Source organism: Oncorhynchus mykiss, chromosome 4 (genome assembly GCF_057628025.1).
Source record: "Oncorhynchus mykiss isolate SJ-2025 chromosome 4, ASM5762802v1, whole genome shotgun sequence".
Taxonomy (NCBI): Eukaryota; Metazoa; Chordata; class Actinopteri; order Salmoniformes; family Salmonidae; genus Oncorhynchus; species Oncorhynchus mykiss.
The window spans coordinates 981,328-997,032 of NC_143025.1; the positions used below are offsets into that span (position 1 = coordinate 981,328).

Genomic DNA, 15,705 nt, shown 5'->3' on the forward strand with positions numbered 1-15,705 from the left:
TGACTGGCGCTGGGCATTAAAGAGCACCAGTGACAGTCAGAGTAACTCATCTTATTTCTATTGGCTATTTGCTGTCCAATCAGAAAATATTATTTCTCCGTCTCTGATGCATAGACAAACTATTCATGTATTTTAATATAACACTTAAAAACGTACGCTATATTCCCTTCTCTCATTTGATTGGCTATGAATATGACTCAGTCTTTCATTGGTTTATGACTGCATGGCTTTCTCCAGATTAAACTGTGGGACCCATCTCATCCAAAAAAGTTGACTCAAGACGGCCAAAAAGCACCTGGATAATCATTAAAACTCTTGGAAGAATATTCTACGGACAGATGAGTCAAAAGTATAACATTTTGGACGACATGAGTCCCATTATGCCTGGTGAAAAACCAAACACTGCATTCCACAGGAAGAATCTCATAGCAACGGTAACACATGGTGGTGGTAGTGTGATGGTTTGAGGAGGCTTTGCTGCCTCAGGACCTGGACGACTTAATAGAAGGAACCATGAATTCTGCTCTGTATCAGAGAATGTCAATCCATCAGTCTGGGAGGGGATGCTGAAGCCAGCTGGGTCATGCAGCAAGACAATGATCCAAAACACAATTAAGTCCAAATGAAAATGGTTAAGAAGCAACAAATTTGACGTTTAGGAACGGCTTAGTCAAAGTCCAGACCTAACCCCAATAGAGATGTTGTGGGAAGGACATGAAACGACCAGTTCATGATTGAAAACCAACAAATGTTGCTGAGTTAAAGCAGTTCTGCATGGAAGAGTTGGCCACAATTCCTTCAGAGACATGAGACTGATCAACAACTACAGGAAGTGTTTGGTTGGTCCACAACTACAGGAAGTGTTTGGTTGGTCCACAACTACAGGAAGTGTTTGGTTGGTCCACAACTACAGGAAGTGTTTGGTTGGTCCACAACTACAGGAAGTGTTTGGTTGGTCCACAACTACAGGAAGTGTTTGGTTGGAGTCATTGCAGCAAAAGGTGGAACAACCAGTTATTGAGTGTAAGTGGGCAATTACTTTCTCCACACAGGGGCATTGGGTGCTGCAATTACTTTTTCATAGATTTGTTATTTAAATACATATGTAATTGTTGTTTTATTTGTTCACTCAGGTTCCCTTTATCTAATATTAGGTGTTGGTTGAAGATCGGATAACATTCAGTATCAAAAATAAGCAAAAGTAGAGAAAATTATAAAGGAGGCAATACTTTACTAACATACGGAAATATTTTAAGGACAAACCAAGGATAATTTAGCCATTTGATTTAGAATTTTAAAGACCACTTGAAGGATATAGATATATATAGATATAGATATAGATATATATATATATATTTATTTATTATCTATTAGCCCATAGAAACACATTGCATAACAGATTCACTACATCCTACAGAACAATCTAAAGGAAGTTTGTTCTGAAGTGTCTGTATCTGAGAGATATAAGATCAGGAAACATCTAGTTTTTACATCTGGCAAATAAAACCAATCAAATCGTGGAACACTCACATTGTCCTTCAACAGTTTACTGGTAGGAGAGTTGCTTTCCAGAAGTTTCCTCTTTGTCCGTCTGTCAACAGCCAGCGGAGAGCTGTAGGAGATAAATAACATTCAGTCTCAACTGACAAAAGCACAGTGTTATAATTAAGCAATAATGCCCGAGGGGGTGTGGTATATATATGGTCAATATACCACGGCCAAGGGCTGATGTTAAGCACGACTCAACGCAGAGTGCCTGGATACAGCCCTTAGCCGTGGTTTATTGGCCACATACACCACAAACCCCCCTGAGGTGCCTTATTGCCATTATAAACTGTTTACCAACGTAATTAGAACAGGAAAAATATACGCGTAGTATACAGTCTGAAATATCACGGCTGTCAGCCAATCAGCATTCAGGGTCGAACCACCCAGTTCATAATGTAAATTATATCAGTTAGACGAGAGCTTCTCTGTCTGTAAACAGCCAATGGAGAACTGGAAGACATTGCATTATAGATATATCATTAATGATAAGTAGGCTGTGCAGAATAGGGCTTTGTCCCAAATGACACCCTCTATCAGGGATTATCAACTAGATATATCATTAATGATAATTAGGCTGTGTAGAATAGGGCTTTGTCCCAAATGATACCCTCTATCAGGGATTATCAACTAGATTCAGCCGTGAGATTATTTTCTTCAGCGGATTGTTCAGGGGCTGGAACATAATTACAAATCATTTTTAAATCAGCAAATTGACCTCAAGAAGCACAAACAGATGTTTTGACTAAAACAATTCTCAAACCTTGATAACATATACAGTGCATACAGAAAGGATTGTTTTTCACCCCTCAATCTACACACTCAATCCCCATTATGACAAAGCAAAAACAGATTTATTTATTTGCAAATTTATTACAAAATATTACATTTACATACGTTTTCAGACCCTTTGCTCAGTATTTTGTTGAAGCACCTTTGGCAGCAATTACAGACTCAAGTCTTCTTTGGTATGATGTTACAAGCTTGGCACACCTGTAGTTGGGGAGTTTCTCCCATTCTTCTCTGCAGATCCTCTCGATCTCTGTCAGGTTGGATGGGGAGCGTCGCTGCACAGCTATTTTCAGGTCTCTCCAGAGATGCTCGATCGGGTTTAAGTTTGGGCTCTGGCTGGGCCACTCAAGGACAATAAGACTTGTCACGAAGCCACTTCCGCGTTGTCTTGGCTGTGTGCTTAGGGTCGTTGTCCTGTCGGAAGGTGAACCTTCACCCCAGTCTGAGGTCCCGAGGGCTCTGGAGCAGGTTTTCATCAAAGATCACTGAACTTTGCTCCGTTCATCTTTCCCTCGATCCTGACTAGTCTCTCCCAGTCCCCGCTGCATGAACTGCCACCACCATGATTCACCGTAGGGATGCTGCCACCACCATGCTTCACCGTAGGGATGGTGCCAGGTTTCCTCCAGATGTGACCTTGGCATTCAGGCCAAAGAGATCAATCTTGGTTTCATCAGACAAGAAAGTTGTTTCTCATGGTCAGAGTCACTTTCAGGGCCTTTTGACAAACCAAGCGGGCTGTCATGTGCTTTTTACTGAGGAGTGGTTTCCATCTGGCCACTCTACCATAAAGGCCTGAAATGTGGAGTGCTGCAGAGATGAAAGAACCTTCCAGAAGGACACCATCTCCACAGAGGAACTCTGGAGCACTGTCAATTACCATTGGGTTCTTGGTCACCTTCCTGACCAAGGCCCTTCTCCCCCAATTGCTCAGTTTGGAAGATTCTTGGTGGTTCCAAACTTCTTCCAGTTCAGAATGATGGAGGCCAGTGTGTTCTTGGGGACCTTCAATGCTGCATAAATGTTTTGCTACTCTTCCCCAGATCTGTGCCTCGACACAATCCTGTCTCTGACCTCTACAGACAATTCCTTCTACCTCATGGCTTGGTTTTTACTCTGACATACACTGTCAACTGTGGTACCTTTATATAGACAGGTGTGTGTCTTTCCAAATCATGTCCAATCAATTGAATTTACCACAGGTGGACTCCAAGTTGTAGAAGCATCGAGGATGGTGAATAGAAACAGGATGCACCTGAACTCAATTGAGTCTCTTAGCAAAATGTCTGAATACTTAAATAAAAAGGTGTTTTTTTTATATTGAATATACCTGCAAAACAAATCTAATAAAGACAGTTAGATGTCCACTCTAGCTGGAACACATTCCTCATCTACTTTCCTTCTTAGAATTTAAAAAGCTTTTCTAGCTATTTGTAACTGTGACGTGTTAGTCAGCCTGTCAGTCACCGTCTGTCCCCGTGCGGTTATTTAAACGTGCCTTCAAAATAAATGTCCCACAAGCGGTGGGAGTTCAATCATTACACAACGGACAGTATTCATTGGGCTTTTAATTTGAATAACAAATACGTTGATCAAACCTTTACTATCGCAAACTCGTCGCCTCTCCTGAGCCCGTTGGGGAGTTGCAGCGATGAGCCAAGATTGAAAAAGGGGGGTATGTAAAGAAAAAAGTATTTCATGAGAATACTTCATTCATTCAGATCTAGGATGTGTTATTTTAGTGTTCCCTTTATTTTTTTGAGCAGTGTATAACCATATACCATTTCAGAAGCACATGTGTAAGAATGATGGACTGTACCATCCCCACAGCCTCCACAATGGATCAGTCCACTCAGAGAGGAGCCAATCAGCCAGCTGTCTTGAACACCATGATATTTTTACGCTTATTTTTGGGGCGGCTGCTCAACTAAAAGAAATCTCGGTCGACCAGCAAACAGCCTATCGACCAAACAAACGACCAGTCGACTAAATGCGATCAGCCCTAATATTCATTAGTTGCACACTAGAGCAAAATGTTTGGCATTTGGCAATACAAATTAGGGTTTTGCTTGGACAAATTCAGTTAGGTCCCTTCACGTTCTGTTCGCTCCTATTTGATTCTTAGTGAAAACACCCCAGTTGGCAAACAGTAGCAAATGACAAGACATTGTAGGGTCATCCTGCTAATGAATACTCACTTGTCCAGACTCCGTAGATGCTCTCTCACCTTCTGCACATGTCCTAGCTTGGTGTCGTTCACTACAAAGTCATCACACCTGTAACTACAGAGAGAGAGAGAGGTCAACGCCACACCTGTGACAACAGAGACAGGACTGGCTGTATGCAGTAGAGTCACTATGACGTAATAAGTACGCAAGGGCCAAGATGTTTCTGAATCCTGTGCCACAGTTCTCAGGTAAAGTCACTGCACAATGGCCTCTACTAGTCTAGCAAACACAGCTATCAAGCTAAGCGGTCCACTCACCAGAAGAGACTGTAGCTGCTACAGACGAGGCGGCCCACTCACCAGAAGAGACTGTAGCTGCTACAGACCAGGCGGCCCACTCACCAGAAGAGACTGTAGCTGCTACAGACCAGGCGGCCCACTCACCAGAAGAGACTGTAGCTGCTACAGACCAGGCGGCCCACTCACCAGAAGAGACTGTAGCTGCTACAGACCAGGCGGCCCACTCACCAGAAGAGACTGTAGCTGCTACAGACCAGGTGGCCCACTCACCAGAAGAGACTGTAGCTGCTACAGACCAGGCGGCCCACTCACCAGAAGAGACTGTAGCTGCTACAGACCAGGCGGCCCACTCACCAGAAGAGACTGTAGCTGCTACAGACCAGGCGGCCCACTCACCAGAAGAGACTGTAGCTGCTACAGACCAGGCGGCCCACTCACCAGAAGAGACTGTAGCTGCTACAGACCAGGCGGCCCACTCACCAGAAGAGACTGTAGCTGCTACAGACCAGGCGGCCCACTCACCAGAAGAGACTGTAGCTGCTACAGACCAGGCGGCCCACTCACCAGAAGAGACTGTAGCTGCTACAGACCAGGTGGCCCACTCACCAGAAGAGACTGTAGCCGCTACAGACCAGGCGGCCCACTCACCAGAAGAGACTGTAGCTGCTACAGACCAGGCGGCCCACTCACCAGAAGAGACTGTAGCTGCTACAGACCAGGCGGCCCACTCACCAGAAGAGACTGTAGCTGCTACAGACCAGGCGGCCCACTCACCAGAAGAGACTGTAGCTGCTACAGACCAGGTGGCCCACTCACCAGAAGAGACTGTAGCTGCTACAGACCAGGTGGCCCACTCACCAGAAGAGACTGTAGCTGCTACAGACCAGGCGGCCCACTCACCAGAAGAGACTGTAGCTGCTACAGACCAGGCGGCCCACTCACCAGAAGAGACTGTAGCTGCTACAGACCAGGTGGCCCACTCACCAGAAGAGACTGTAGCTGCTACAGACCAGGCGGCCCACTGACCAGAAGAGACTGTAGCTGCTACAGACCAGGCGGCCCACTCACCAGAAGAGACTGTAGCTGCTACAGACCAGGTGGCCCACTCACCAGAAGAGACTGTAGCTGCTACAGACCAGGCGGCCCACTCACCAGAAGAGACTGTAGCTGCTACAGACCAGGTGGCCCACTCACCAGAAGAGACTGTAGCCGCTACAGACCAGGCGGCCCACTCACCAGAAGAGACTGTAGCTGCTACAGACCAGGCAGCCCACTCACCAGAAGAGACTGTAGCTGCTACAGACCAGGCGGCCCACTCACCAGAAGAGACTGTAGCTGCTACAGACCAGGCGGCCCACTCACCAGAAGAGACTGTAGCTGCTACAGACCAGGTGGCCCACTCACCAGAAGAGACTGTAGCTGCTACAGACCAGGCGGCCCACTCACCAGAAGAGACTGTAGCTGCTACAGACCAGGCGGCCCACTCACCAGAAGAGACTGTAGCTGCTACAGACCAGGTGGCCCACTCACCAGAAGAGACTGTAGCGGCTACAGACCAGGCGGCCCACTCACCAGAAGAGACTGTAGCTGCTACAGACCAGGCGGCCCACTCACCAGAAGAGACTGTAGCTGCTGCAGTCCATGCAGACCAGGTGCTGAGCGTTCTTCTCCTGCTCCTCACATCTCTTCTGACCAGCACCTCCCGTCACCTGACTCTGGCTGTCCTCATAGTGCTGCTTAGCATGAGCATTCACATACCTGGAGAGAGAAAGGTTGACTGCATTAAACACAACACATGCACTCAACTACAGTTTTACATCGGTTAAGGCAATATCACTTTCGCAATAGTCACATGGACCTTCATACGCATCTAAAAGCTGAAATGGGTCCTGTTGAAATAGATGACCAACTATCTACTGCAAGTAGCTACAATGATTGCATGTCAATACTAACCTCCCACAATGCACATTGAGACAGGTGAGACATACCCAAGGACTTTTGTTTGACCTGCAGACTAGAGAGAAGAAGAGACGTTAGACGCTATGTAACGTTAGGACATTCATAGCTCTCAAACCCTTCTTCACCGTATGTGGGGTTTTCAGAGGTTACATTGGCCCACATTTGGCTCCGTATGAACCAGTGTAATCCCCACTTATTTTTCCCCACGATGCGTATTAAAGTAGTGGCGAGAGGCACACACAGCTTGTAAAATAATCAGGATATCATTCTGCCAGGTAGGCATAGGCTACTTATATATATATATATATATATATATATATATATATATATTTTAAAAAAAATAAAAAAAAAATTGATTGACTTCCTTGTATGAACTATCTATGAAATTGCTGCTTGTTGCGTTTATATTTTCTTCAGTGTAAATGTTAACTAGCTCCAAAGTAGCCTATGCCTAACTGGCAGAATGATATCCTGATTATTTTACCAGCTGTGTGTGCCTCCAGTTCATGAAATACGCTTCCTCCCCACCAGTTAGGCTCACACAGGTTTTCGGAGCATGATAGATCGCTAATTAGAACAGGTGGCCACTTTTCCCGACTGTCTCAGTAAATAAGCGATGTAACGTGGAGATATGTGGTTGGGGACAAGATGGTGGAGTGAGTGGTCGCATTAAACTGAGCTCCTGATCTTTAAAGTGAATTCAAACCATAATTTGAGTTTCACGACGAACTCAGTTAAAATTACATTTTTTTTTGCGGTCTTTAAAAATTAAAAAAATTGTTTGATGGTTTGGGTTGTAATTATTTTGTCCAAGACGGATGGTTTATCTAGAATCATTTTCCCAAGTCAGTCACTTTTTCTTCTAATAACCTAAAAAAAAAAAAAGTAAATTCTGTTATAATTTAGATTTGTTTGGAGGAATTAAACGTATTATATTCGGAAATCACAATTAGTGAAAGACTATGATCATGGAGGTTAACAGGCTATTGATTTTGAGTCGTTAGTGGGAGCTTTTAGAGTTAAATGGTTGAAATGATGTCTGTCTAATCCTACCTCTATGTGGTATCATATCCCAAACTGTTAAATAAACTTGGACTTAAATTCCTAATGAAATGTGATTTTGACCCTAGCAAATTAAATGTCAAATTGTTTAAGTTAAAGCAGCAAATGTTATTTTTCTGGAAAATTATAATCAAGGACAATTTTTCCCCCAAAACATTGATTTTGAATAATATAGTTTAAAAATGAATAGGAAATCCATTTTCAAAGGCCTTTAGTTTGACAAGATTATTCATTTTGTATGTGATTTGGTAGACAACACTGGGGAGTTCTTACCATTTGATGAGTTCATTGGTACATTTCAGGGTAATATTACTCAGAGAGAATATATGGAAGGTTTGCAAAGCAATTCCACTTCCTTTACTTGGACTTATTAAGAACACTTTGTTATGAGGTTGTTCTCTCTTTTCCAAATTTACAAATTAATGACGAATCTTTTTGGATTAAAAAAATGCAACAACAAGTGGATATGATTGCCAGTTAATTTTTGGTGATTATAGTTAAATATAATGCTATGGAAGGGACCAACCCATGCTATGGTCAAATGCGACTACCTTTTGCCTTACTTGCCCAGTTATTCCATAAATTAAACTAAATTTTACAATATTTTCTTACATCTATCCTGTAAATGATTTCTTGCACAAAAGATTCCATCTTGACCAAATGCCTTGTTTGTTCTGTTCCTCTGATTCAGAATCTATAGAGCATGTATTGTCTTCATGCCACCATTCTAGTAAACTATGGATTGAAATTCATTAACGGTTGTGTAAAAAAATCTCCAGAATGACCTGTTTACCTTTGATGATGTTAAATGGCATTACGCTTATCCTTGTAATTCCGATCATAACTATTTTTTAAACATTACTATTCACAAATTTAAATGGGGTGGAAAATGTCCTTATTTTGTTGGGTTTTTTTTTTTCTTCATTGAACTGGTAGAATTTTATAAATCCCTCAAACTTGTGAAACTTAAAAAGTTGGGAAAATGATTAGAAGTCATGTCTCAATATCTGTTAATGTCTCATTGCCTTGTCACATATTAATGATGTCCTGGTGTTCTATTATTTCATTTGTGTCATTGTATTCACAGGAATGTCCCTGTATGGATGTGTAATATTGTTATTGTTGCAATAAATAAATGAAAACATGGCGATATGTCCGTGTGAGAACACCAAACCCTAACAATGGGAGTAGTTTTTTTTTTAAATTTTAAATACGTTTTTGGAAATATAAGGAACTATAAGGAAATATAAGCAAACTATGCGTGTTAATGTTTAAACAAGCGTCCCATCTCTTAAAGACAACTCGACCGGTCAGAAGATACTATCAAAGATGTGTGTAACTAAACCAAGAGAGAGCACAGCCTGTCGTTTCCAATGGGAGCAAATGAGTCAGAGGGAAAAACAAGCAAGGAAGTGGGCAGAGTTAAGCACGAGATAGCGAGATCCTATTGGCGAGTTCTAGAATATATCTGCATATTTCCGTTAGGGAACGCCTTCTCTGAAGTGCCGAGTGTGCAATAACTAAATTCGCCTTTCCACTCCTAAACAACGCAATTTTAAACTTTTGCAAAACTTAGTCCACTCTGTTCATAATATTTTAGTTTTGGGAAATTAAAACAGTATTGAGATCAAACGTTTCAGCGATGATAAAATGTGCAAAATGTCAGCCAAACTCCACCTAGTTCCATCTTCTCCCACTGCCGGCCAGTGGGCTTCCTCTCACTACCATATTTGTGTGAAGCGGATGCTTCACATTTATACATCCGATGAAATATCTGCCTCATTATGCTCTATGTGATAATACCGTTAAGCGATGAGTGTTAATGTTTAGACTAGTGTCGGGGGTCTTAACGCAACTCCCCCGGTCAGGAGTTACTATCGTGAATAGGCGTCAATGAATGGGGCAGCACATTCACACGCCATGAAAATAGATGAGTCACCATCAAGTTGGTTTCATTATAGAAATATCTGAATATTATTAAATCAATGAAGGTGCATCGCATAACGTTGGTGCAAAATGTGTAAAAATGTGTGCGGGGCAAATAACTTCACAAATCAAGAGACAGCCAGGGGAAACTGTAGAAAAACAAGTCCTAGTCAAGACAAGTAGCTATCAGGTGGGCTAGTTAGCTAACTAAATGTGGTTATTAACGTTAGCTACCAGAATGAAATGTATACTAACTCACCGCTGCAACACCAGGAGGATGGGGAACCATGGGGGAAGCTTGAGGAATCTATGGTAATGCAAACATTGGAGTTCAAATGAGGGCACTCCATCAAACTAGATTAGGGTAGCTAGCTAACGTCTCCCGAGTTTCAGTAGTGTTGTTGCGCTAGCTACGTAGCAGCTTTGGCAAAAGATAGCTAATTAGCTGTTGTGTCGTGATTAAATTGTTGCTTAATTAGCGAGCTAACGTAGCAACAGACCATATTATAAATAGATGTTTATCTTCATTTGAGACCATTTCGATGGGAGCCACGTTCAAAACAAAACCTATCACGTCCACAAAAAAAGAAAGTGTAAACGAGTCAAACGCTCCAAAAACATTTAAGAGAATTTAGAGGAAGTGACGTATTAGCGAAAACAACTCGAGTTGTTAGTGATTGGTTAACCGTGTTATCCGTCAACATCCCGCTTTCTCTCAGAGGTTAAAAACTAAATCCGTGTTTTAATTGGCTCCAGCGTGACCTCCCTATTATTGGAAGGGTTTTATTGTCCAAAGCAAGAGGGTCTGTCACATTTTTGTCTTACCCTGCTCAAACCTTATTTGTAGCTGATCAAACCAGCAAGGATATCAACAAAACTTTTATAGACTTTATATGGGAAAATAAACAACACAAACTTGAGAAGCCTGTAATATCAAACCAAAGAGCTGATGGTGGGCTTGAAGTACTAGATTTCATTGATATCAACAATACCTTTAAAGTAAACTGGATAAAATATGTTTAACTCTGAATCTTTATGGTACTTCATTCTAAAACTGGGTGGTCTTACATTTGTGTGGAAGTGCAACTATTCTCTAGCAAAATTACCCATCAAACTGTCCAAATTTCATGAACAAGCCCTTTTAGCCTGGAAACTATGTTATGGCCACAACTTCTCCCCACACAAGGCACTTCTGTGGAACAACAAAGATATTGAGGTTAAAAACAGTTATTTGTTCTTCTCTAAGTGGTTTGAAAGAAATATTATATTTGTGCTTGATCAATTTGATAAAGAAGGAAATATACTTTAGCAATATGGCCCGAGGAGGTGTGGTATATGGCCAGTATACTATAGCCTAATAGATTACTTAATTGTTTTCTACCAACAGGAAAGAACGGTTAGTACAGCATGCCAAACTGACCCCTTGGTGCCAAAGTGTTCCTGTGCTGCGGTAGAGAAGAGGTCCACTGGGACCATCACTAAAGAGCTCAAGGCCCAGCTAGATAGCGCTCACAGAGATCAGTGAAGACCAGAACTACACCACAGATGAAGCTGATGGAGAGTGAGATCAGTGAAGACCAGAACTACACCACAGATGAAGCTGATGGAGAGTGATATCAGTGAAGACCAGAACTACACCACAGATGGAGCCGATGGAGATCAGTGAAGACCAGAACTACACCACAGATGGAGCCGATGGAGATCAGTGAAGACCAGAACTACACCACAGATGGAGCCGATGGAGATCAGTGAAGACCAGAACTACACCACAGATGGAGCCGATGGAGATCAGTGAAGACCAGAACTACACCACAGCTGGAGCTGATGGAGATCAGTGAAGACCAGAACTACACAACAGATGGAGCTGATGGAGATCAGTGAAGACCAGAATTACTCCACAGATGGAGCTGATGGAGATCAGTGAAGACCAGAACTACACCACAGATGGAGCTGATGGAGATCAGTGAAGACCAGAACTACACCACAGATGGAGCTGATGGAGATCAGTGAAGACCAGAACTACACCACAGATGGAGCTGATGGAGATCAGTGAAGACCAGAACTACACCACAGATGGAGCCGATGGAGATCAGTGAAGACCAGAACTCTCTGTATGAACCTGAGAGCTCAGAAGCCAAGATATACTTTTGAAGATGCAAGATCCACAATACATAGTCTGATAGAAAGCTTAAGGAGTTCAATGTCAATGTCTGCAATGAGCCAGAGTGTCATCAGTTCATCCCTGAAAATACATGGTTTTGCCATCACCATGGAGACCGTTTGTTGTGGGTCACAGGAGGAAGTGGGATCCCCAGACCAGAGCGGGAAAGTTGTTTGCAGAGAATCTGTTGGTGCCATCAGCGGCCTTCTTTACTGGCGGCTCCCGCTCCATATTTGTGGAAACATGTCACCTCCTCAGTCTGGTGTCCATGTCTCTGTGACAGTTCACAAGCCAACAGCACCATGTGCCAGAGGTTAACTACATGATGACCCAGCACACAGAGGCCATTCTTGATACAGTTGGTGACAGTCAACTAATCGTATCTGGAGATGCACGGTGTGCCTCCTTTGGCTCTTACGCCATTCTGGACTCTGCTTCCCACCTGATCCTCCCCCAGGAGACTGTGCATGCGATGTGAATAATAGTTACTGTTTGGAGACGGAGGGATTAGAGAGATGCCTGCAACACATTGAGTTAAGCTATAGCCTAACCTATATTTTGTTACCTAGCCTAAGGGTTGTAAGTGTGTATTTGTTATGTTTTTACGTTTGTATGAAAAGTTTCACACATTTTTTACCTTTAGGATAATAATAATAAATCATTATTACTAACAGGCCCATGGATGCAGTATTCAAACCCTGGCCACTGACAGGCATCCAAGTGTGAGGGTGACCTTGAGGGACTCACCTGCTGATATCTGGCATGAGTATGATCTGTGACCTGGTGGCCGTTACTGTATTATTGACTATGTTTTGTTTATTCCATGTGTAACTCTCTGTTGTTGTTTGTGTCGAACTGCTTTGCTTTATCTTGGCCAGGTCGCATTTGTAAATGAGAACTTGTTCTCAACTAACCTACCTGGTTAAATAAATAAAAATAATAAATAAAACTATGATTTATTTAACTTCTATCTGTCTCTAGGACCATCCCAGCAGACTCTCCTGAGTGCCCAAAGAGAGAGAGTGCCCATCACTTTTGGGCGGTGGGCTGGTGTTCCGAAAATGGATTCAACAGCAGGCCATTCAACAGTGAATTCAAAGATACACACATCTATAAATACATAAATGTACAGTGCTTTGCAAAAGTATTCATCCCCCTTGGCGTTTTTCCTATTTTGTTGCATTACAACCTGTAATTTAAATAGATTTTTATTTGGATTTCATATAATGGACATACACAAAACAGTCCAAATTGGTGAATTTTAATGAAAAAAATTACTTGTTTCAAAAAATTCCTAAAAATAACAAATGGAAAAGTAGTGTGTGCATATGTATTCACTCCTTTGCTATGAAGCCCCTAAATGAGATCTGGTGCAACCAATTACCTTCAGAAGTCACATAATTAGTTAAATAAAGTCTGCTTGTGTGCAATCTAAGTGTCACATGATCTGTCAGATGATCTCAGTAGATATACACCTGTTCTGAAAGGCCACAGAGTCTGCAACACCACCAAGCAAGCGGCATCATGAAGACCAAGGAGCTCTCCAAACAGGTCAAGGACAAAGTTGTGGAGAAGTACAGATGGGTTATAAAAAAATATCTGAAACTTTCACCATCCCACGGAGCACCATTAAATACATTATTATAAAATGGAAAGAGTATGGCACCACAACAAACCTGCCAAGAAAGGGCCGCCCACCAAAACTCACGGACCATGCAAGAAGGGCATTAATCAGAGAGGCAACAAAGAGACCAAAGACAACCCTGAAGGAGCTGCAAAGCTCCACAGCGGAGATTGGAGTATCTGTCAATAGCACCACTTTAAGCCGTACACTCCACAGGGCTTTACGGAAGGGTGGCCAGAAAAAAAGCCATTGCTTAAAGTGTTCGCCAAAAGGCATGTGGGAAACTCCCCAAACATATGGAAGAAGGTACTCTGGTCAGATGAGACTAAAATTGAGTTTTTTGGCCATCAAGGAAAACGATATGTCTTGCGCAAACCCAACACCTCACATCACCCCGAAAACACCATCCCCACAGTGATGCATGGTGGTGGCAGCATCATGCTTTGGGGATGTTTTTCATCAGCAGGGACTGGGAAACTGGTCAGAATTGAAGGAATGATGGATGGTGCTAAATACAGGGAAATTCTTGAGGGAAACCTGTTTCAGCCTTAGAGAGATTTGAGACTGGGACGGAGGTTCACCTTCCAGCAGGACAATGACCCTAAGCATACTGCTAAAGCAACACTCAAGTGGTTTAAGGGGAAACATTTAAATGTCTTGGAATGGCCTAGTCAAAGCCCAGACCTCAATCTGTGGTATGACTTAAAGATTGCTGTACACCAGTGGAACCCATCCAACTTGAAGGAGCCAGAGCAGTTGTGCCTTGAAGAATGGGTAAAAATCCCAGTGGCTAGATGTGCCAAGCTTATAGAGACAAATCCCAAGAGACTTGCAGCTGTAATTGCTGCAAAAGGTGGTTCTTTGGGGGGGTGAACATTTATGCACGCTCAAGTTTTCTGTTTTTTTTGTATTATTTCTTGTTTGTTTCACAAGAAAAAATATTTTGCATCTTCAAAGTGGTAGGCATGTTGTGTAAATCAAACAACACAACCCAAAAAATCTATTTTAATTCCAGGTTGTAAGGCAACAAAATAGGAAAAATGCGAAGGGGGGTGAATATTATCGCATGCCACTGAATGTAGTTCTGTCCTTGATCTGTTCTTGTCTATTAATGTTCTGTGTTATGCCATGTTTCATGTTTTGCAACAGCTAATGGGGATCCATAATAAACCCCTGGAAGAGTAGCTGCTGCTTTTGCAACAGCTAATGAGGATCCATAATAAACCCCAGGAAGAGTAGCTGCTGCTTTTTAACAACAGCTAATGGGGATCCATAATAAACCCCAGGAAGAGTAGCTGCTGCTTTTTAACAACAGCTAATGGGGATCCATAATAAACCCCAGGAAGAGTAGCTGCTGCTTTTTAACAACAGCTAATGGGGATCCATAATAAATCCCAGGAAGAGTAGCTGCTGCTTTTTAACAACAGCTAATGGGGATCCATAATAAACCCCAGGAAGAGTAGCTGCTGCTTTTTAACAACAGCTAATGGGGATCCATAATAAATCCCAGGAAGAGTAGCTGCTGCTTTTTAACAACAGCTAATGGGGATCCATAATAAACCCCGGGAAGAGTAGCTGCTGCTTTAACAACAGCTAATGGGGACCCATAATAAACCCCAGGAAGAGTAGCTGCTGCTTTAACAACAGCTAATGGGGATCCATAATAAACCCCAGGAAGAGTAGGCAACAGATAATGGGGACCCTAATAAAATACCAAATAAAAGGAATCGGAGTAGAATTGTTTTTCCACTGAATATTTTTATTTTACCCGTTTCAATGGATGTGCGACCTGCTGTCTCGACCTATACATTCTCAGTTTGCTCCTGAGGTATTGAACTGTTGCAGCCTCTATAACCACTGTGGATATTATTTTTGATGTAAAATACATTTGATTGATTGCTATGTTGCATGCTGTGTATTCACTAACTGTCTGAGTGATGTGACCTTTTTAATTAGTATCTGTAACATATTTTAGTGTGTATTTAATCTGCAATTTAACTTCTTAAAGTGTCAATCAGCAGTAGAAACAATAACAAAGTGTCCTCCCTGCTCCTCTTTCTGTAAAAAGCTGAGTGAAGGGGCTGAAGAAATGTAACCGCTCTCAAATTCATAGAGCTATGGAAGCAAGGACTGACCATCCACGATATCAACATTATAGTTTGAATCATG

The 15,705-nt window shown here is 42.4% G+C and overlaps 1 protein-coding gene across 2 annotated transcripts in view; it reads right to left on the reverse strand.

Moving 5' to 3' along the window:
• The window catches only part of usp3 (ubiquitin specific peptidase 3), a 32,663-nt gene extending 22,237 nt beyond the window's left edge, over nucleotides 1-10,426 (reverse strand). Inside the window, exons 1-5 of one of the 2 annotated variants that reach the window (XM_036968742.2) lie at nucleotides 10,011-10,426; nucleotides 6,758-6,818; nucleotides 6,419-6,562; nucleotides 4,536-4,619; nucleotides 1,531-1,612 (exon numbers count right to left, since the gene is read on the reverse strand). In XM_036968742.2, the coding sequence (XP_036824637.2) occupies nucleotides 1,531-1,612; nucleotides 4,536-4,619; nucleotides 6,419-6,562; nucleotides 6,758-6,818; nucleotides 10,011-10,101 (462 nt within the window). In that variant the 5' untranslated portion in view covers nucleotides 10,102-10,426. The remainder of the gene's footprint in view (nucleotides 1-1,530; nucleotides 1,613-4,535; nucleotides 4,620-6,418; nucleotides 6,563-6,757; nucleotides 6,819-10,010) is intronic. The other variant, XM_036968743.2, reaches the window with a different exon arrangement.
• Nucleotides 10,427-15,705: the final 5,279 nt, after the last annotated feature.